General features: G+C 50.1%; 1 protein-coding gene across 2 annotated transcripts in view; it reads left to right on the top strand.

Annotated features, from left to right (window-relative positions):
* STAB1 (stabilin 1) overlaps positions 1-22859 on the top strand; it is a 605861-nt gene that overhangs the window by 400989 nt on the left and 182013 nt on the right. For both annotated transcript variants that reach the window (XM_063940632.1, XM_063940633.1), the window contains one exon: positions 3856-3915. In XM_063940632.1, coding sequence (XP_063796702.1) covers positions 3856-3915 — 60 coding nt within the window. The remainder of the gene's footprint in view (positions 1-3855; positions 3916-22859) is intronic.

The raw sequence follows: 22859 nt of genomic DNA, 5'->3' as shown, positions 1-22859 counted from the left end.
CTAGAGACTTGTTGGAGGTACTGTGTCCCCGGTACCAAATACCATCTAGGTTCCATTTCTCTAGGCAGGCGATACCGAAAATGTACACAGACCTCAGAAAAAGAGTCACCAGTGTCCTAAAAAATGCAGCTGTACCCAATGTCCACTTAACCACGGACATGTGGACAAGTGGAGCAGGGCAGGGTCAGGACTATATGACTGTGACAGCCCACTGGGTAGATGTATGGACTCCCGCCGCAAGAACAGCAGCGGCGGCACCAGTAGCAGCATCTCGCAAACGCCAACTCTTTCCTAGGCAGGCTACGCTTTGTATCACCGGTTTCCAGAATACGCACACAGCTGAAAACCTCTTACGGCAACTGAGGAAGATCATCGCGGAATTGCTTACCCCAATTGGACTCTCCTGTGGATTTGTGGCATCGGACAACGCCAGCAATATTGTGTGTGCATTAAATATGGGCAAATTCCAGCACGTCCCATGTTTTGCACATACCTTGAATTTGGTGGTGCAGAATTTTTTTAAAAACGAGAGGGGCGTGCAAGAGATGCTGTCGGTGGCCAGAAGAATTGCGGGACACTTTCGGCGTACAGGCACCACGTACAGAAAACTGGAGCACCACCAAAAACGCCTGAACCTGCCCTGCCATCATCTGAAGCAAGAAGTGGTAACGAGGTGGAATTCAACCCTCCATATGCTTCAGAGGTTGGAGGAGCAGCAAAAGGCCATTCAAGCCTATACAATTGAGCACGATATAGGAGGTGGAATGTACCTGTCTCAAGCGCAGTGGAGAATGATTTCAACGTTGTGCAAGGTTCTGCAACCTTTTGAACTTGCCACACGTGAAGTCAGTTCAGACACTGCCAGCCTGAGTCAGGTCATTCCCCTCATCAGGCTTTTGCAGAAGAAGCTGGAGGCATTGAAGGAGGAGCTAAAAGGCAGCGATTCCGCTAGGCATGTGGGACTTGTGGATGCAGCCCTTAATTCGCTTAACAAGGATTCACGGGTGGTCAATCTGTTGAAATCAGAGCACTACATTTTGGCCACCGTGCTCGATCCTAGATTTAAAACCTACCTTGGATCTCTCTTTCCGGCAGACACAAGTCTGCTGGGGTTCAAAGACCTGCTGGTGACAAAATTGTCAAGTCAAGCGGAACGCGACCTGTCAACATCTCCTCCTTCACATTCTCCCGCAACTGGGGGTGCGAGGAAAAGGCTCAGAATTCCGAGCCCACCCGCTGGCGGTGATGCAGGGCAGTCTGGAGCGACTGCTGATGCTGACATCTGGTCCGGACTGAAGGACCTGACAACGATTACGGACATGTCGTCTACTGTCACTGCATATGATTCTCTCCCCATTGAAAGAATGGTGGAGGATTATATGAGTGACCGCATCCAAGTAGGCACGTCAGACAGTCCGTACTTATACTGGCAGGAAAAAGAGGCACTTTGGAGGCCCTTGCACAAACTGGCTTTATTCTACCTAAGTTGCCCTCCCACAAGTGTGTACTCCGAAAGAGTGTTTAGTGCCGCCGCTCACCTTGTCAGCAATCGGCGTACGAGGTTACTTCCAGAAAATGTGGAGAAGATGATGTTCATTAAAATGAATTATAATCAATTCCTCCGTGGAGACATTGACCAGCAGCAATTGCCTCCACAAAGTACACAGGGAGCTGAGATGGTGGATTCCAGTGGGGACGAATTGATAATCTGTGAGGAGCGGGATGTACACGGTGATATATCAGAGGATGATGATGAGGTGGACATCTTGCCTCTGTAGAGCCAGTTTGTGCAAGGAGAGATTAATTGCTTCTTTTTCGGTGGGGGTCCAAACCAACCCGTCATTTCAGTCACAGTCGTGTGGCAGACCCTGTCACTGAAATGATGGGTTGGTTAAAGTGTGCATGTCCTGTTTATACAACATAAGGGTGGGTGGGAGGGCCCAAGGACAATTCCATCTTGCACCTCTTTTTTCTTTCATTTTTATTTGCGTCATGTGCTGTTTGGGGAGTGTTTTTTGGAAGGGCCATCCTGCGTGACACTGCAGTGCTACTCCTAGATGGGCCCGGTGTTTGTGTCGGCCACTAGGGTCGCTTATCTTACTCACACAGCTACCTCATTGCGCCTCTTTTTTTCTTCTTTGCGTCATGTGCTGTTTGGGGAGTTTTTTTTGGAAGGGCCATCCTGCGTGACACTGCAGTGCCACTCCTAGATGGGCCAGGTGTTTGTGTCGGCCACTAGGGTCGCTTAGCTTACTCACACAGCTACCTCATTGCGCCTCTTTTTTTCTTTGCGTCATGTGCTGTTTGGGGAGTGTTTTTTGGAAGGGCCATCCTGCGTGACACTGCAGTGCCACTCCTAGATGGGCCAGGTGTTTGTGTCGGCCACTAGGGTCGCTTATCTTACTCACACAGCTACCTCATTGCGCCTCTTTTTTTCTTTGCATCATGTGCTGTTTGGGGAGTGTTTTTTGGAAGGGCCATCCTGCGTGACACTGCAGTGCCACTCCTAGATGGGCCCGGTGTTTGTGTCGGCCACTAGGGTCGCTTAGCTTAGTCATCCAGCGACCTCGGTGCAAATTTTAGGACTAAAAATAATATTGTGAGGTGTGAGGTATTCAGAATAGACTGAAAATGAGTGGAAATTATGGATTTTGAGGTTAATAATACTTTGGGATCAAAATGACCCCCAAATTCTATGATTTAAGCTGTTTTTTAGTGTTTTTTGAAAAAAACACCCGAATCCAAAACACACCCGAATCCGCCAAAAAAAATTCGGTGAGGTTTTGCCAAAACGCGGTCGAACCCAAAACACGGCCGCGGAACCGAACCCAAAACCAAAACACAAAACCCGAAAAATTTCAAGTGCACATCTCTAATATATATATATATATATATAAATATTATTAAATATATATATATATATACTGCATATGGGGTCTAGTGGAGAATTTTAATTGGGGTTGGGTATGGGAAGCGCCGGCAGTCAGAATGCCGACAGTGGCATCTCGACCACCATAATCCTGACATTTTGAATAAAATTAATGAACCCTTCCTCTAACCCTCCCTCCCCACAGCCTAGACCTAACCCTAATACTCCCTGGTATACTAACATTCAGGATGCCGCCTGTCACGACACTGTGGGTGCAGACATGTAGTCAGGTGCTTGCTTCTGGAGAGCCGGGATCCAGAGGCCTAGAGGTGATGCATCAGGGCTATGAGTAGTGGCCGTGTGTGCTCCCCTCGAGAGTCATAGTTAAATTTTCCTCCTCTGTGCCTTAACATGACTTACAATTACTGATGTTACATGTATTGGCACGGAGGACGCGCTGAGACACTACGTGATAGTGGCGGCTGCACCTGATTAGACCCACAGCAGCGGCCAGCGCAGTGTAAAAGGAGGAGGTCACATACAGAGATATCCTTCAGTTTTTTGGTAGATGAATTCAGTGGTGCCCTCCAGGGGCCAGCGCCCCTAGGCAGCTGCCTAATGGTAGAGCCGGACCTGACTACTATGGTACAGAAAATGTACTATGGCACTATTATGGGGCATAAAATGAATAACAGGTGTAGTTCTAGAAGCATTGGGATAGGGGCCCCTTAAGAATGTTGCTGTGGGGCCCACAAAGTTCTGAATACGTCCCTGCAGTGACGAATTTGTGCCACAGTCGGTGGATGTTTCAGTACAGTACATCTGAATCTGGCTCATGCTTTGTTATGATAAATGAAAGTTCAGTTATTGATGTGTGAAATATTAAAGACAGAAAATCCTGAGACAAACAAGTTTATGGATCATGAAATACAATAATTATTATTACATATTTATGGCATTTTATTTAAACATATTTTTTTCTGCAGATAAATATGACTGATGTTGCAGATTACCATGGCTATTCCAAATTCATCCAACTTCTAAAGGTAACTTCTGAAAATATAATTTGTCTTTAAAATAAGGAAAAATGAAACACCTGCTGAATTGCTCAAAATCCCAATTATTGATTTACAAAAGCAAGCGATCTGAAATTTCCATAATCATTTACCGCTGAGGCTAACTGTGCCATTGGTCGCTATGCAAAATAGTGGATTCAACTTTATGGGGAACACTGGACCGTAGGATTGCAGGTTAACTGTAGCTTTAGAAGTAAGCTTCTCCTCCCTGCCACCCCGGGCTTTCAGTTTTATTTTAGGTGCCTTGGAGTGAGGGTATGTTTTTTTCGTTAGACCAGTGGCATACCTGCCAACATGACTCTCTCCAGGAGAGATAAAATGCTCTGCTCCTGGACTTCCCTCTTGATGTTTGATTGCCGGCACCTGTTTTGAACAGAGTAATGAATAAGAAAGGTGTTTCAGCACAGGTGGAGGCAATCATAAATCAAAAGGGATATCCAGGAGCAGAGCATTCTGTCCAAACTTGCCTTCCCTCCCGGGAATGGCCCAGGAGGCTCCTGAAAATTGGGTGGCCCTCCTGGCCCCCTGGAAAAGGTGGGCAAGTCTCCCGCTTTCCTGCCAGCCCCTCCGCACCCCCCCTCGGCCACCCACAGCAAAGAACAAGTGGGCGGTCCAAGGGGAACTGATGACGCGATTTGCGCTGAATCGCGTCATCATAGCTCCGCCCCCTGCTATACAGTGGCTATTTTCTCGGCACTGTATAGCGGGGGCGGAGCCACGATGACGTGATCATGATGCCATGCTCTGGACTGTTCACTTCCCCATTGGCCACGCTCCCAGACAGCCCACATTGCCTCCTGGCCACGCCCCCGGAAAGCCCATCTTGCTGCCGGCTATGCTCCCATGCACCTACAACGCTGCCTCCTCCCGGAGGTGGGGGCAGCAAAGGAGGCAAGTATGATTCTGTCCCTCCTGGACAGGGTCATGTGTGAGGTATGCAGTGGTTCACAAACTTTTTTATATCACGGTGCATAGAGTATCAGAATTTATTTCACAGCACCCCTAGGCCAAAAGTTTCTTATTGAGAAATCTAGAAATAAATATTAAACTGTTTCTTTTTCTGTGTATTTTTATTTTTTACTTTTCTTTCTAAAGTTGGGTACACACTAGACGATATCATGGACAATGTGTTTGATTACGACACATCGTTCACGATATCGTCTAACATGTATGTACTATGGGGGTCATTCCGAGTTGTTCGCTCGCTAGCAGATTTTAGCAGCATTGCACACGCTAGGCCGCCGCCCTCTGGGAGTGTATCTTAGCATAGCAGAATAGCGAACGAAAGATTAGCAGAATTGCGAATAGAAAATTCTTAGCAGTTTCTGAGTAGCTCGAGACTTACTCCTACATTGCGATCAGCTCAGCCTGTTTCGTTCCTGGTTTGACGCCACAAACACGTCCTGCGTTCGGCCAGCCACTCCCCCGTTTCTCCAGACACTCCCGCGTTTTATCTTGGCACGCCTGCGTTTTTCCGCACACTCCCAGAAAACGGCCAGTTTCCGCCCAGAAACACCCACTTCCTGTCAATCACACTCCGATCACTTCAACGATGGAAATTCTTCGTTCGGACGTGAATAAATCTACTAAGTTTTGAGCAAAAATACTTACCGCATGCGCACTGCGTACCATGCGCATGCGCATTTTCGCCTTAATCGCTCCGTTGTGAAAATCGGCAACGAGCGAACAACTCGGTATGACCCCCTATGTGCACTGCCATCGTCAGTGACATCGCCCGTCGCCCGTGTATGAAGGTCCGACGGGCGATATTGCTAGCGACGGTCATGCTGCCGAATGCAGCATGGCTCCCACTCCCCCCCCACAGGCGTTCGTTGTTGGCGGCATACACACTTGCCGATGACTGCCCTGCTGCCGGGTCCCATCGCTAACTAGATCGCCGGGTACACACATCATCCAGTTTGTACCCAGCATAAGGTTAGGACTGTTTGCTGCTTGAAGCAGCACACAGCATTAGTTCAGCGGCTGCAGGGAGTTGTCTCTGCCACCAGTGACCTGCTTGCTGTGTAGCAGCGGTGGGGGGTAGGGGCTACGTAGAAATGGGGAACCCTCTGGTGTACTCCGTTCTCGGCAGAGACCGCCTAGCCCATCGCCAGTGCGGTTAGAGGGTGCCAGGCAGCCAACGTGGGCCTGAATGATGGATGCCATTTCTCTGGGTTTCCTCGCGGCTGCTCCACTCCTAAGCAGGGAGGGGGAGCGCGCGCTCTACAGGCTGACCAGGTAGCAGGCTGGGACCAATCTCTGTTATGGGAAGTGCTTGTGGTGCGTGGAGCCTGCATTCCCCCTCCTGCAGCCATACAGTTAGGACTACACAAGGAATACATACTATGTCCCGTCGGGCGGGATGCAGGCTGTCAAGATCCGACAGCGGCATCTCGCCCACCAGAATGCCGGCAGCAGGGCGAGCGGTATAAGTCCCCTTTTGGGCTTGGTGGCTTGCTACGCTCGCAACAGGTTCTATACTCACTCTATGGGTGTCGTGGACATCTACAAGTGAGAATAGTCCCTGTGAGCTGGGTTTTCGGCTGTCTGTATTGTCGGCTGTCAGCAGTGGTGCAAGTAGAAAAAATGTCTTACGGGTACTGTGTGCGCGCCGAAGGCGCGTGAAAAAAATGGGTGTGGCCAAATGCCACATGGGGCGTGGCCAATGAAAATTGGGGCGTGATACACATATGGGGGAGGGGCAGATACACGTATGACCCCAATAGTGTCAGATACACGTTGCCCCACAGTGCTAGATATACATTGCCCCACAATGCCAGATACATATAACCCCACAGTGCCAGATACACATTGCCCCACAGTGCCAGATACACAAATGTCCCCAGAGTGCCAGATACACAAATGTCCCCAGAGTGTCAGATACACATTGCCTCACAGTGCCAGATACACATTCCCCCACAGTGCCAGATGCACATTGCCCCACAGTGCCAGATACACAAATGTCCCCAGAGTGCCAGATACACATTGCCCCACAGTGCCAGATGCACATTGCCCCACAGTGCCAGATACACAAATGTCCCCAGAGTGCCAGATACACATTGCCCCACAGTGCCAGATACACATTGCCCCACAGTGCCAGATACAGAAATGCCCCCAGAGTGCCATACATTGCCTCACAGTGTCAGATACACATTGCCCCACAGTGCTAGATACACAAATGCCCCCACTGTGTCAGATATACATTGCCCCCCGTGCCAGATACAGAAATGCCCCTACAGTGCCAGATATGCCCCCAGTGCCAGATATCCTCTAGTGCCAGGTACACATGCCCCCCTGTGCCAGATATCCCCCAGTGCCAGGTATATATGCCCCCCTGTGCCAGATATGCCCCCAGTGCCAGGTATATATGCCCCCCTGTGCCAGATATGCCCCAGTGCCAGGTATAACATGCCCCCCCAGTGCCAGATATCCCCCAGTGCCAGGTATAACATGCCCCCCCAGTGCCAGATATCCCCCAGTGCCAGGTATACATGCCCCCCTGTGCCAGATATCCCCCAGTGCCAGGTATATATGCCCCCCTGTGCCAGATATGCCCCCAGTGCCAGGTATACATGCCCCCCTGTGCCAGATATCCCCCAGTGCCAGGTATATATGCCCCCCTGTGCCAGATATGCCCCCAGTGCCAGGTATATATGCCCCCCTGTGCCAGATATGCCCCCAGTGCCAGGTATACATGCCCCCCTGTGCCAGATATCCCCCAGTGCCAGGTATATATACCCCCCTGTGCCAGATATGCCCCCAGTGCCAGATATCCCCCAGTGCCAGGTATAACATGCACCCCCAGTGCCAGATATCCCCCAGTGCCAGGTATATATGCCCCCCTGTGCCAGATATGCCCCCAGTGCCAGGTATACATGCCCCCCCAGTGTCAGGTATAACATGCCCCCCTCCCCTACTCACCGCTGCCGTCGCTGTCCTCCTGTCTGTCATGTGAGGGAAGGAGAGTGCAGCCTGCGCCTCTCGTTCCCCTCAGTCTCCGGCGGGTGTCTCAGTTTAATTCAGCGCCGATCCGTGAGCCAATCAGAGCTCACGGGTGCGAGCTCTGATTGGCTCGCGGATTGGCGCTGAAGTAAACTGAAACACCCACCGGAGACTGAGGGGAACGAGAGGCGCAGGCTGCACTCTCCTGCCTCGCCTGCCCTCACATCAGCGGCGGTGCGGCGTGTGAGGCGGTGCGGCGTGGGGGAGGGAGGGAAGGAAGAGGAGCGGCGGCCCGTCGGTGTGGGTACGGCGTACCCACGGCTAAATTCTTACGGGTACGCCGTACCCACCCGTACCCGCCCACTTGCACCACTGGCTGTCAGGATTCCAGCCTCAGTATCCTGACCGCCGGGATCACGACAGGCAGCAAATCGATTGCATCCCTTGCACAATGCTTATGCTGGGAACCTGCATTTTCACAGGAGGTACACTCCTCTCCCCTGCAGCTACTCTGTACAGGGGCGTAGCTAGAATTTTATGGGCCCCATAGCAAAATTTTGAAAGTGCCCCAACCCAATGTTGGCAGACACGGTAAGAAGATTGTATTCCGATGGATATTTTCATTTTTAATAAAAATATCCCCACTATGTAGTATGTACACACAGTGACCTGTTTTATACCCTCATCATATATCACTGTACAGTCCCCTTTACCCTATATAATAATACATCATATAAGTGTGTGCCAGGATGTATATTATACTCTCCTCACACATTACTGTACGGTCCCTTCTCCCCTGTATAATAATACCATATATCAGTGTGTGCCGGGAGCTGTGTTATTCCCCCACATATTTCACTGTATGGTCCCCTCTCCCCTATATGATAATAATACCACATATCAGTGTGTGCCAAGAGCTGTACTATACCCTCCTCATATATCACTGTACAGTCCCTTCTCATATCAGTGTGTGCTGGGAGGTGATGACTAAAACCGCTCACTTAATTAAATCAATACCTGCCAGGCTGCCGGAGGGTCTTTCTGCTTGTGCTTTCCCTTAATTTTTTACATTCAGTGTGCTACTCATCGCTCCCACGTAGTGTGACCACTGAGTTCCAGGGGGGAAGTATGCGGGTCCCGACTGACGGGTCTTTGTGGGGAGGAGGGGTGACCAGAGACCAAAGGTAAGGGTCCGGCGCTCCGCCTGCACCCATGGGCTGTGCTGCAGCTACACTGACAGATCATTATTAAATGAGTTCCCCGGACCATCCGTTTACCCGCCATTCCCCGCCTCCGCTCAGAGCTAGCCCTAGCCAATTTGATGCCCTATGCAAGATTTTGGGGTATATTCAATTGAAGTCGGATCCATTCCGACATTCATTTGTCGGAATGGATCCGACCTGGGCTATTCAATGACATCTCAATTCGACTTTAAAAAAAGTCGAATTGAGATGCGGGAGGGGGGGGGAGAGCCGCTGGCAGATTGGGGAGAGCAGCGGGCTGTATCGCTGCTCTCACCCGTCTGCCCGCGGCTCTCCCCCGTCCCATCCCCCCAGTCTCTCTGCCCCTCCAGTCCCTCTTCTCTGTCCCTGCATCACAGCCGCCGCTCACGGCAGCGTCCAACCGGCTCCAGCAAGCGAGGTCTCACTTGCTGGAGCTGGGTGAACGCTGCTGTGACCGGCGTCTGTGATATCCTCCAGCGCTGCTCACCCAGTCCCCGCCTCAGCTCTCCCCATCCCCGCCTCGGCTCTGCCCGTCTCACTTCGACTTTTTTTAAAGTCGAAGTGAGATGGTCGAAAAGGGGGCCAAAACCGCCCCATTTTCGACACAAGCACGTGGATCGGCAGCTATTCCGCCGATCCACGTGCTTTTCGACAAGTTGAATTCCTCGACTTGTCGAAAAATTTGGGGTTTGATTGAATAGGTCGAATCACGTTTCGACCTTAAAAAGTCTAAAACTGCCGTCTTTTCGACAGACGGCAGCTTTCGACTTCAATTGAATATACCCCTTGGGCTGGTACCCATGACCCAGCACCCCTCTCCCAGCACAGTTCCGGGGCCCCATACTTAAGAGGAAGCGGGGATACAGAAAGCCAGGGAATGGTGGTGCCGCCCCCTCCACTCTCAGCAGCCGCAGCCCTTAGACCCTACTCGCAGCTATCGCTGCCGGTACTATACACCATGCCAGTCGCACTGTTTGCGTGTAACGCTGTCATGTCAGAGGACACTTTGTGGCCATAACATGACCGCCCTGGCTGTTTCCTTCTCCAGTAATGTGTGTGTACCATCAATTAGTGGGTGCCCCCACAAACCTTACTTTGGCCCTGCCCACAGTACAGAGGTGACAGGGGCGGGACAGTGGGGACAGGAGAGAGGGGATTGGGCAAAGTAGAAAGACACAGAATAAATGTGACAGGGCCAGGGCAGAGCTAAAAGGGACAGAATAAGGACAATGGAGACAGGACCAGAACAGAGAGGCTAGGATAAAGGTGACAGGACCAGGAGGAACAGGGCCAAGATAGGGGTGACAAGGTCAGTACTGAGATGACAGGGACAGTACAGTGGGGCCAGGACAGAGTGACAGGACAGGAAAAGGACAGGGGTTATGTGGCCTGGACAGAACAAAAGGGACAGGAGAAATCGGTGATAGGGTCAGGACAGGGGCAACGGGGACCAGGACATGGGTAAGAGGGCCAGGACAGGGGTGACAGGGCCAGGATAGGGGTGACAGGGCAAGGAAAGGGGGACAGGGCCAAGAAAGGGGCAGCAGGGCAAGGAAAGGGGCGACAGGGCCAGGACAGGGGTGACAGGTCCAGGACAGAACAGAGGGCATGGCAGAGATTAGTATTAGGGACAAAACAGTGATGATAGTGACAGATAGATGTGTCTTACCGGAGTCACTGCTGCTGTCACACTCCAACCTGGGGGGACCCGATGCTGCTGCTGGAGACTGGGCTGTGCTCACTCTCTTAGGCTGGAATCCTGCTTCCTCCCCCTCACGCTCCCTCCCTCAGTCAAACACCACGGCTTGTTGCGGCTGCAGGGCACTATGGTAGTGGTATACCTCAAAGTAGTCATGGGCAAAGTGATTCACTGAACTGAGTTGAGACACATGACTCAGTTCAGTGGAGTGTCTCGAGTCAGTGTCTCGGCACATGAGTCATGACTCATTTGTATTGGAAAGTATTGCAGAGACAGTGCACATGGGGGGTCATTCCGAGTTGATCATAGCTGTGGTAAATTTAGCACAGCTACGATCTTCTTCCCTGACATGCGGGGGGACGCCCAGCACAGGGCTAGCCCGCCCTGCATGTCAGTCCGACACCCCCTCGCAGAAGTGCAAAGGCATTGCACAGTGGCGATGCCTTTGCACTTCAAGAGTAGCTCCCGACCAGCGCAGCCTTAGCGTGCTGGCCGGGAGCTACTCATCGCTTCCCGGCCCGCAGCAGCTGCATGTGACGTCACGCAGCCGCTGCGGCCCGCCCCCCCCCCCCCCTCGTTCGGTCTGGCCATGCCTGCGCTGGCCGGACCAAACCCACAAAACGGTGGCCAAACGCCGCCGTTCCGCCCCCTCCCACCCAGCGATTGCCTCTGCCTGTCAATCAGGCAGAGGCGATCGCATCCCTGCTACGGCCTTCGGCCGGCGCCGCATGCGCAGCAGGTACCCGTTCACTCTGCTGCGTTAAAACGCAGCGAGCGACCGGGTCAGAATGACCCCCCCATGATTCAGTGAGTTGCCAGAGACTCAGTGCTGGCAGACCAGTGCTGGTGACTCATGGAGGGAGTGACTCAGTCCTCTGGGAGTTGGCTCAGCTAGATATTCAGCTGCACTGTGCAGTGCATCTGGGGGAGGCAGCTGCTTATGCACTGATTGTTAATAATATATTAACATAGATTCAGTGTTATGTTGATATATTATTAATAAAAAATTATTGCATACTAGTTACTGAATATGCACATCACTTCTGGCTGAGGAGAGAAAGATTAACAGCCATGAAACACATATCATTCAGTCACAATCACATTGAGCAGGAACAGTGAGCACTGAACTGAGAGCACTGTACCGCAGGGGTTCCACCTCCTGCAGGCTAATGCTGCATGAATCAGATCCGTCCACTGAGTCACTGGGGTATATTTACTAAAATTCGTATTTGTGTCGATTTGGAGGGAGATTAAACACGAATGACATCGAATGTGTAAATTTGCAACTTTTTGAATTTTTTACGCCACATTTACTATGCTGTCGTATTCTGCATTTTCGTTTTTTCCGATGTCGATGTCATTCGTAATTTCTGCCAGTGTTTTACGGAAGTGAATAGTAAAACACTGCCGACATTAACGCAATGAATCTCGTCCGGATCTGTGAGATCCGTGCAGGGCTTCATTGTGCACCTTTAAAAAAAAATAAAGTGTTAGAAATCAAGAAAAAAATTGCGTGGGGTCCCCTCTCCTAAGCAAAACCAGCCTCGGGCTCTTTGAGCCGGTCCTGGTTGCAAAAATATGGGGAAAAAATTGACAGAGGTTCCCCCATATTTGAACAACCAGCACCGGGCTCTGCGCCTGGTCCTGGTGCCAAAAACATGGGGGACAAAAAGCGTAGAGGTCCCCCGTATTTTTAACACCAGCACCGGTGTTAGTACTGCTACAAAAAACAATATTCTTATTTTTACACTTGGCTATAAGCCCCCCATCCACCGCTCTTGGATGGGGGGACAGCCTCGGGCTTCACCCCTGGCCCTTGGGTGGCTGGAGGGGGGTGACCCCTTGATTTAAGGGTACCCCGGCCAAGGGTGACTAGTTAGTAATTTAATGCCAGGGCCGCAGGGACCTATATAAAAGTGTCCCCCGGCTGTGGCATTATCTCTCTGACTAGTGGAGCCCGGTGCTGGTGTTAAAAATACGGGGGACCCCTATGCTTTTTGTCCCCCGTATTTTTGGCACCAGCACCAGGCGCAGAGCCTGGTGCTGGTTGATCAAATATGGCGGAACCCCTGTCAATTTTTCCCCCCATATTTTTTCAACCAGGACCGGCTCAAAGAGCCCGAGGCTGGTTATGCTTAGGAGGGGGGACCCCACGCAATTTTTTTTTCTGATTTTAAACACTTTCCCACCCCTTCCCACTGATAAACATGCATGGATCTCATGGATCCGTGCATGACTATCAGAACACGGTAAAAAAAAGCAGGTCTGTTTTAAAACTGCTTTTTTTTACGATTTGTATTTTTTCACGGCAGTGTTTGGCTATTGCCGGCAGTGTTTGTAAAATAGAATTTTTAGTAAATTACCAAGTTGTATCAAGTAACAGGCGTATTTGACCGATGGTGTATTCATTTGTATTTTTTTTCTTTGACTTCCAAAAAAATATGAATGCCCTCATCACTGCCGAGATTTTAGTTTAGTAAATTCCCAAGATGACACTTTGAAGAAAAAACACCAAATCGGTCAAAATCGGGACCTTAGTAAATATACCCCATTGTGTCTACACAGTGGCCCTCATTCCGAGTTGTTCGCTCGCTAGCTGCTTTTAGCAGCATTGCACACGCTAAGCCGCCGCCCTCTGGGAGTGTATCTTAGCTTAGTAGAATAGCGAACGAAAGATTCGCAAAATTGCGAATAGAAATTTCTTAGCAGTTTCTGAGTAGCTCGACACTTACTCTGCCACTGCGATCAGTTCAGTCAGTTTCGTTCCTGGTTTGACGTCACAAACACACCCAGCGTTCTCCCAGGCACTCCCCCGTTTCTCCAGCTACTCCCGCGTTTTTCCCAGAAACGGCAGCGTTTTTTCACACACACCCATAAAGCGGCCAGTTTCCGCCCAGAAACACCTACTTCCTGTCAATCACACTCCGATCACCAGAACGAAGAAAAATCCTCGTAATGCCGTGAGTAAAATACCAAACTTTTGAGTAAAATAACTAAGCGCATGCGCTCTGCAAACATTGCGCATGCGCAGTAAGAGACTAATCGCAATATAGAGAAAATCGGCAACGAGCGAACAACTCGGAATGAGGGCCAGTGTACGAGACAAAAAAACGAAAAGGACAGAATTGTCTTTTTGTTGGCGCACTTAGAGAGGAAATTCATGTATTGATATAATGATAATTGTTTATAAGACTTAACTTTTATTATGTCAACTAAAATATCCTGTTTGGTGAAATATAAACATACATATGTGAAAAATTCATAAAAGTGATAATAAAAATAGCTTCCGGGCTCACTGTGTTGTTATTCCTTTATTATTAGACTATATATGTGATTGCTGAGTCATCTATTGATTCTATACAGGGGATCTGTAGTTATATATATAATCCTTTTGGATACCCCAAATAAGCACTAGGGTGGTCATTCCGAGTTGTTCGCTCGGTAATTTTCTTCGCATCGCAGCGATTTTCCGCTAACTGCGCATGCGCAATGTTCGCACTGCGACTGCGCCAAGTAAATTTGCTATGAAGATTGGTATTTTACTCACGGCAATACGAGGTTTTTTCTTCGTTCTGGTGATCGTAATGTGATTGACAGGAAGTGGGTGTTTCTGGGCGGAAACTGGCCGTTTTATGGGAGTGTGTGAAAAAACGCTACCGTTTCTGGGAAAAACGCGGGAGTGGCTGGAGAAACGGAGGAGCGTCTGGGCGAACGCTGGGTGTGTTTGTGACGTCAAACCAGGAACGACAAGCACTGAACTGATCGCACTGGAAGAGTAAGTCTCGAGCTACTCAGAAACTGCACAGAGAAGTCTTTTCGCAATATTGCGAATCTTTCGTTCGCAATTTTGCTAAGCTAAGATTCACTCCCAGTAGGCGGCGGCTTAGCGTGTGCAATGCTGCAAAAAGCAGCTTGCGAGCGAACAACTCGGAATGAGGGCCAAAGGTGGTCATTCCGAGTTGTTCGCTCGCAAGCTGCTTTTAGCAGCATTGCACACGCTAAGCCGCCGCCTACTGGGAGTGAATCTTAGCTTAGCAAAATTGCGAACGAAAGATTCTCAAAATTGCGAATAGAAATTTCTTTGCAGTTTCTGAGTAGCTCGGGACTTACTCTGCCACTGCGATCAGTTCAGTCAGTTTCGTTTCTGGTTTGACGTCACAAACACACCCAGCGTTCGCCCAGGCACTCCCCCGTTTCTCCAGCCACTCCCGCGTTTTTCCCAGAAACGGCAGCGTTTTTTCACACACTCCCATAAAACGGCCAGTTTCCGCCCAGAAACACCCACTTCCTGTCAATCACATTACGATCACCAGAACGAAGAAAAAACCTCGTAATGCCGTGAGTAAAATACCAAACTTCTTAGCAAATTTACTTGGCGCAGTCGCAGTGCGAACATTGCGCATGCGCAATTAGCGGAAAATCGCTGCGATGCAAAGAAAATTACCGAGCGAACAACTCGGAATGACCACCAATGTCCACTATATTTGTCACGTAAATGAGTTAATTGTGGAGAAGCAAAGAATATTATTGCACACAAAGATGAGTCTGCTAACTATGGTGTTATTCACTCCTCCATACGACATCTATTATTCTGACAAGAGTTCGAATTATACAATCCGTCATCTACAAAAAATTATGTTTGGACATAGCAGGTAGTGGATACTATCTGTATACCTTTAATAAAGTTATATGTTCATATACCCTCCACAATATGGTCCTGCTTTGTGTCCTTATTTGGACTCTATTGTATATGACCTGCTGACAATGATATCAAATATCTTAATAAATATCTCCCTGATAATTCAAATTGGTATTGATTACAAAGAAGACAACCGTATATCACAGTATATCACGTCTAGTATACGGGGTGGGGGGTGGTTGGCACATGCGGCAGCCGGCCTTGGAATGTGGGTGGCTTGATGATGGACAGTCCTGCTTGACCAATCCACCCTGCAGACGAGCACACAGCATGTGCAGAACGGGCAGTCCGGCACTGGCCTATCACATCTGCTCTAGTGACAGGGGCGAGCTTTCATATGGGCTGAAAGTATGCCCCTGTCAAAGAGGCACTACTAGAGGTGCCGCTTCTTTCGCTTTTTTTAATGGGCTTTTACTGCCCAATGTCTGGCCCCGCCCCACGGTTCCAGCCCTTTCGCATTCACAGCGGGAGGCACCGAGAGCGGTGCCTCCAAAACACATATAAAACTTGTTTTCACACATTAAAAATGATTGAAATAATATAAACGCTAAATCAGATTTCTCTTACGTCCTAGAGGATGCTGGGGACTCCGTAAGGACCATGGGGGGGTATAGACGGGCTCCGCAGGAGACATGGGCACTATAAAGAACTTTAGATGGGTGTGCACTGGCTCCTCCCTCTATGCCCCTCCTCCAGACCTCAGTTAGATCCTGTGCCCAGAGGAGACTGGGTGCACTACAGGGGAGCTCTCCTGAGTTTCTCTGAAAAAAGAATTTTGTCAGTTTTTTTATTTTCAGGGATCACTGCTGGCAACAGGCTCCCTGCATCGTAGGACTGAGGGGAGAGAAGCAGACCTACTTAAATGATAGGCTCTGCTTCTCAGGCTACTGGACACCATTAGCTCCAGAGGGTCGAAACGCAGGTCTCACCCTCGCCGTTCGTCCCGGAGCCGCGCCGCCATCCTCCTCACAGAGCCGGAAGATAGAAGCCGGGTGAGTATAAGAAGAAAGAAGACTTCAAAGGCGGCAGAAGACTTCAGATCTTCTCTGAGGTAACGCGCAGCGGTAACACTGCGCGCCATTGCTCCCACACACAACACACACAGCGGGTACTGAAGGGTGCAATAATAAACCTTTAGGGACTGGCTAATATGTATATAGGCTGCGGAGGTAGTATATTCTATAATCCCCCGCCAGTATAGCAAATTTGAGCGGGACCGAAGCCCGCCGCTGAGGGGGCGGAGCTTGATCCTCCAGCACTAACCAGCGCCATTTTCTCCACAGCATACTGCAGTGAAGCTGGCTCCCCGGACTCTCCCCTGCTGAACACGGTGACTGAGGGCAAAAAAGAGGGGGGGGGGGCACTTTTAATTGGCGCAGTGAGTGTATATTTATATATTATATATAAAAGCGCTGTTTTGTCTGGGACTTTTGTTTCCAGTGTCAGTTGGCGCTGGGTGTGTGCTGGCATACTCTCTCTCTGTCTCTCCAAAGGGCCTTATTGTGGGAATTGTCTCCATATAGATATATCCCTGAGTGTGTGGGGGTGTCGGTACGCGTATGTCGGCATGTCTGAAGCGGAAGGCTCGTCTAAGGAGGAGGTGGAGCAGATGATTGTGGTGTCTCCGTCGGCAACGCCGACACCTGATTGGTTGGATATGCTGAATGTTTTAAATGCAAATGTGTCTTTATTACATCAGAGGTTGGACAAAGCAGAGTCCAGGGATAGAACAGGGAGTCAATCCATGGCTTTGTCTGTGTCACAGGGCCCTTCAGGGTCTCAGAAACGTCCCCTGTCCCAAGTAGCAGACACTGATACCGACACGGATTCTGACTCCAGTGTCGACTACGATGATGCGAGGTTACACCCAAGGGTGACCAAAAGTATTCATTATATGATTATTGCAATAAAGGATGTTTTACATATCACAGATGACCCCTCTGTCCCTGACAAGAGGGTATACATGTTTAAGGAAAAGAAACCTGAGGTAACCTTTCCCCCATCTCATGAGCTGAACGCATTATTTGAAAAGGCTTGGGAAACTCCAGACAAGAAACTGCAGATTCCCAAAAGAATTCTTATGGCGTATCCTTTCCCTGCGCAGGACAGGTTACGGTGGGAATCCTCGCCCAGGGTGGACAAGGCATAAAACGCACCTGTCCAAAAAGGTGGCGCTACCATCCCCAGACATGGCAGCCCTCAAGGATCCTGCTGATCGCAGACAGGAAACTACCTTAAAATCTATTTATACACATACGGGTGCCTTGCTCAGACCGGCAATAGCGTCGGCTTGGGTTTGTAGCGCTGTTGCGGCTTGGACGGATACGTTGTCAGATGACATTGATACCCTGGATAGGGATACCATTTTATTGACCTTAGGTCACATTAAAGACGCAGTCTTATATATGAGAGATGCTCAGAGAGACGTTGGGCTGCTAGGTTTGAGAGCCAACGCCATGGCGATTTCTGCTAGGCGAGCCCTGTGGACCCGCCAATGGATGGGTGATGCCGAATCAAAGAAGCATATGGAAGTTTTACCTTACAAGGGTGAGGATTTTTTTGGGGAAGGTCTCGCGGACCTGGTTTCCACAGCTACCACGGGTAAATCTACTTTTTTACCTTATGTTTCCCTACAGCAAAACAAAACGCCGCAATATCAGATGCAGTCCTTTCGGTCGCATAAGTCCAGAAGAGGTTGGGGCTCTTCCTTCCTCGCCCGAGGTAAGGGAAGAGGGAAAAAACTGCCTGCTACGGCTAGTTCCCAGGAGCAGAAGTCCTCCCCGGCTTCTACTAAATCCACCGCATGACGCTGGGGCTCCACTGAGGGAGTCTTCGACTCTTCAGCCACGTCTGGGTTCAGTCCGACGTGGATCCTTGGGCAAGGGATATTGTATCCCAGGGTTACAAGCTGGAATTCGAAGACGTGCCCCCTCGCCGGTTTTTCAAATCGGCTCTACCATCTTCTCCCCCAGAGAGGGAGATAGTTTTAGCTGCAATTCAAAAACTGTGTCAACAACAAGTGGTTGTCGAGGTTCCCCTAGTTCAACAGGGGAAGGGGTACTATTCAACCCTATATGTGGTCCCGAAACCAGATGGCTCGGTCAGACCCATTCTAAATTTAAAATCCCTAAAGCTGTACTTGAAAAAGTTCAAATTCAGGATGGAATCGCTCCGGGCGGTTGTCTCCAGCCTGGAGGGGGGGGGGGGGGGGGGGGAATTTATGGTGTCACTGGACATAAAGGATGCATACCTTCATGTCCCCATATATCCCCCTCATCAGGCGTACCTGAGATTCGCTGTACAGGACTGTCATTACCAGTTTCAGACGTTGCCGTTTGGGCTTTCCACGGCCCCGAGGATTTTCACCAAGGTAATGGCGGAAATGATGGTGCTCCTGCGCCGGCAGGGAGTCACAATTATCCCGTACTTGGACGATCTCCTGATAAAGGCGAGATCGAGAGATCAGTTGCTGAAAAGCGTGGTGCTCTCCCTGAGAGTGCTGCAGCAACATGGTTGGATTCTGAATCTACCAAAATCACAGTTGGTTCCAACAACTCGGCTATCTTTCTTAGGCATGATTCTGGACACGGAACAAAAATAAGATTTTACTCACCGGTAAATCTTTCTCGTAGTCCGTAGTGGATGCTGGGGACTCCGTAAGGACCATGGGGAATAGATGGGCTCCGCAGGAGACTGGGCACTCTAAAGAAAGATTTAGTACTACCTGGTGTGCACTGGCTCCTCCCTCTATGCCCCTCCTCCAGACCTCAGTTAAGGAAACTGTGGCCGGAAGAGCTGACATTACAAGGAAAGGATTTTGGAATCCAGGGTAAGACTCATACCAGCCACACCAATCACACCGTACAACTCGAGATAAATTTACCCAGTTAACAGTATGAACAACAAACAAGCATCACTCAACTGATGCCACATAACATAACCCTTTAGTAAGCAATAACTATATACACGTATTGCAGAAAGTCCGCACTTGGGACGGGCGCCCAGCATCCACTACGGACTACGAGAAATAGATTTACCGGTGAGTAAAATCTTATTTTCTCTAATGTCCTAGTGGATGCTGGGGACTCCGTAAGGACCATGGGGATTATACCAAAGCTCCCAAACGGGCGGGAGAGTGTGGATGACTCTGCAGCACTGAATGGGCAAACTCAAGGTCCTCCTCAGCCAGGGTATCAAACTTGTAGAACTCTGCAAATGTGTTTGAACCCGACCAAGTAGCAGCTCGGGCAAAGCTGTAATGCCGAGACCCCTCGGGCAGCCGCCCAAGAAGAGCCCACCTTTCTTGTGGAATGGGCTTTCACTGATTTTGGATGCGGCAATCCAGCCGCAGAATGAGCCTGCTGAATCGTGCCACAGATCCAGCGAGCAATAATTTGCTTTGAAGCAGGAGCACCCAGCTTGTTGGATGCATACAGGACAAACAGCGAGTCAGTCTTCCTGACTCCAGCCGTTCTGGTCACATAAATCTTCAAAGCCCGGACTACGTCAAGCAACTTGGAATCCTCCAAGTCACCAGTAGCCGCAGGCACCACAATAGGTTGGTTCAAATGAAAGGACGACACCACCTTTGGCAGAAATTGCGTACGAGTCCGCAATTCTGCCCTATCCATATGGAAAACCAGATAGGGGCTTTTACATGACAAAGCCACCAATTCTGACACACGCCTAGCTGAAGCTAACGCCAACAGCATGACCACTTTCCACGTGAGATACTTTAGCTCCACGGTCTTAAGTGGCTCACACCAGTGGGATTTCAGGAAACTCAACACCACGTTAAGACCCCAAGGTGCCACTGGTGGCACAAAAGGGGGGTGAATACGCAGCACTCCCTTAACAAACATCTGAACCTCAGGCAGTGAAGCCAGTTCTTTTTGGAAGAAAATGGATAGGGCCGAAATCTGGACCTTTATGGACCCTAATTTCAGGCCCATAGTCACTCCTGACTGTAGGAAGTGCAGGAATCGACCCAGCTGGAATTCCTCTGTAGGGGCCTTCATGGCCTCACACCAAGCAACATATTTTCGCCATATACGGTGATAATGCTTTGCTATCACATCCTTCCTAGCCTTTATCAGCGTAGGAATAACTTCATCCGGAATGCCTTTTTCCGCTAGGATCCGGCGTTCAACCGCCATGCCGTTAAACGCAGCCGCGGTAAGTCTTGGAACAGACAGGGCCCTTGTTGTAACAGGTCCTGTCTGAGAGGCAGAGGCCACGGGTCCTCTGTGAGCATTTCTTGCAATTCCGGGTACCAAGTCCTTCTTGGCCAATCCGGAACAATGAGTATTGTTCTCACTCCTCTTTTTCTTACAATTCTCAGCACCTTTGGTATGAGAGGAAGAGGAGGAAACACATAGACCGACTGGAACACCCACGGTGTTACTAGTGCGTCCACAGCTATCGCCTGAGGGTCCCTTGACCTGGCGCAATATCTGTTTAGCTTTTTGTTGAGATGGGACGCCATCATGTCCACCTGTGGCAGTTCCCATCGATTTGCAATCTGCGTGAAGACTTCTTGACGAAGTCCCCACTCTCCCGGGTGGAGGTCGTGCCTGCTGAGGAAGTCTGCTTCCCAGTTGTCCACTCCCGGAATGAACACTGCTGACAGTGCTAGTACGTGATTCTCCGCCCAACGAAGAATCCTGGTGGCTTCTGCCATTGCCACCCTGCTTCTTGTGCCGCCCTGGCGGTTCACATGGGCCACTGCCGTGATGTTGTCTGACTGAATCAGCACTGGTTGGTTTCGAAGCAGAGGCTCCGCTTGACTCAGGGCGTTGTATATGGCCCTTAGTACCAGGATATTGATGTGCAGACAAGTCTCCTGACTTGACCATAGCCCCTGGAAGTTTCTTCCTTGAGTGACTGCCCCCCATCCTCGGAGGCTTGCATCCGTGGTCACCAGGACCCAGTCCTGTATGCCGAACCTGCGGCCCTCGAGGAGGTGAGCACTTTGCAGCCACCACAGAAGAGACACCCTGGCCCTGGGGGACAGGGTGATCAGCCGATGCATCTGAAGATGCGATCCGGACCACTTGTCCAACAGATGCCACTGAAAGATCCTCGCATGGAACCTGCCGAAGGGAATGGCTTCGTATGACGCCACCATCTTTCCCAGGACTCGCGTGCAGTGATGCACCGATACTTGTTTTGGTTTTAGGAGGCCTCTGACCAGAGTCACGAGCTCCTGAGCCTCCTCCTCCGGGAGAAACACCTTTTTTTGGTTTGTGTCCAGAATCATGCCCAGGAAGGGCAGACGCGTCGTAGGAATCAGCTGCGACTTTGGAATATTCAGAATCCAGCCGTACTGTTGCAACACTTCCTGAGAGAGTGCTACGCTGATCAGCAACCGCTCCCTGGACCTCGCCTTTATGAGGAGATCGTCCAAGTATGGGATAATCGTAACCCCTTGCTTCCGAAGGAGCACCATCATTTCCGCCATCACCTTGGTAAATATTCTCGGTGCCGTGGACAGGCCAAACGGCAATATCTGGAATTGGTAATGACAGTCCTGTACCACAAACCTGAGGTACTCCTGATGAGGTGGATAAATGGGGACATGCAAGTACGCATCCTTGATGTCCAGAGACACCATAAAATCCCCCTCTTCCAGGCTTGCAATGACCGCTCTGAGCGATTCCATTTTGAACTTGAATCTTTTCAATAAATGTTCAGGGATTTTAAATTAAATATGAGTCTGACCGAACCGTCCGGTTTCGGTACCACAAACATTGTGGAATAGTATCCTCTTCCTTGTTGAAGGAGGGGAACCTTTACCACCACCTGCTGGAGATATAACTTGTGAATTGCCGCTAACACTACTTCCCTTTCTATGGGGGAAGCTGGCAGGGCTGATTTGAGGTAACGGTGAGGGGGCATCACTTCGAATTCCAACTTGTATCCCTGAGACACAATCTGTATAGCCCAGGGATCCACCTGTGAGCGAACCCACTGGTGGCTGAAATTTCGGAGATGCGCCCCCACCGCTCCTGGCTCCTGTGGAGCCCCAGCATCATGCGGTGGATTTAGTGGAAGCCAGGGAGGACTTCTGTTCCTGGGAACTAGCTGAATGGTGCAGCTTCTTTCCTCTACCCCTGCCTCTGGCCAGAAAGGACGCACCTCTGACCTTCTTGCTTCTCTGTGATCGAAAGGACTGCATTTGGTAATACGGTGCTTTCTTAGGCTGTGAGGGAATATATGGCAAAAAGTTTGACTTCCCAGCCGTAGTTGTGGAAACTAGGTCCGAGAGACCGTCCCCAAACAATTCCTCACCCTTGTAAGGTAACACCTCCATGTGCTTTTTGGAGTCGGCATCACCTGTCCATTGCCGAGT

This window comes from Pseudophryne corroboree, chromosome 9 (assembly GCF_028390025.1).
Source record: "Pseudophryne corroboree isolate aPseCor3 chromosome 9, aPseCor3.hap2, whole genome shotgun sequence".
NCBI lineage: Eukaryota > Metazoa > Chordata > Amphibia > Anura > Myobatrachidae > Pseudophryne > Pseudophryne corroboree.
The sequence above is the reverse complement of the archived record's forward strand: the minus strand, read 5'-3'. Positions and strand labels throughout refer to the sequence as shown.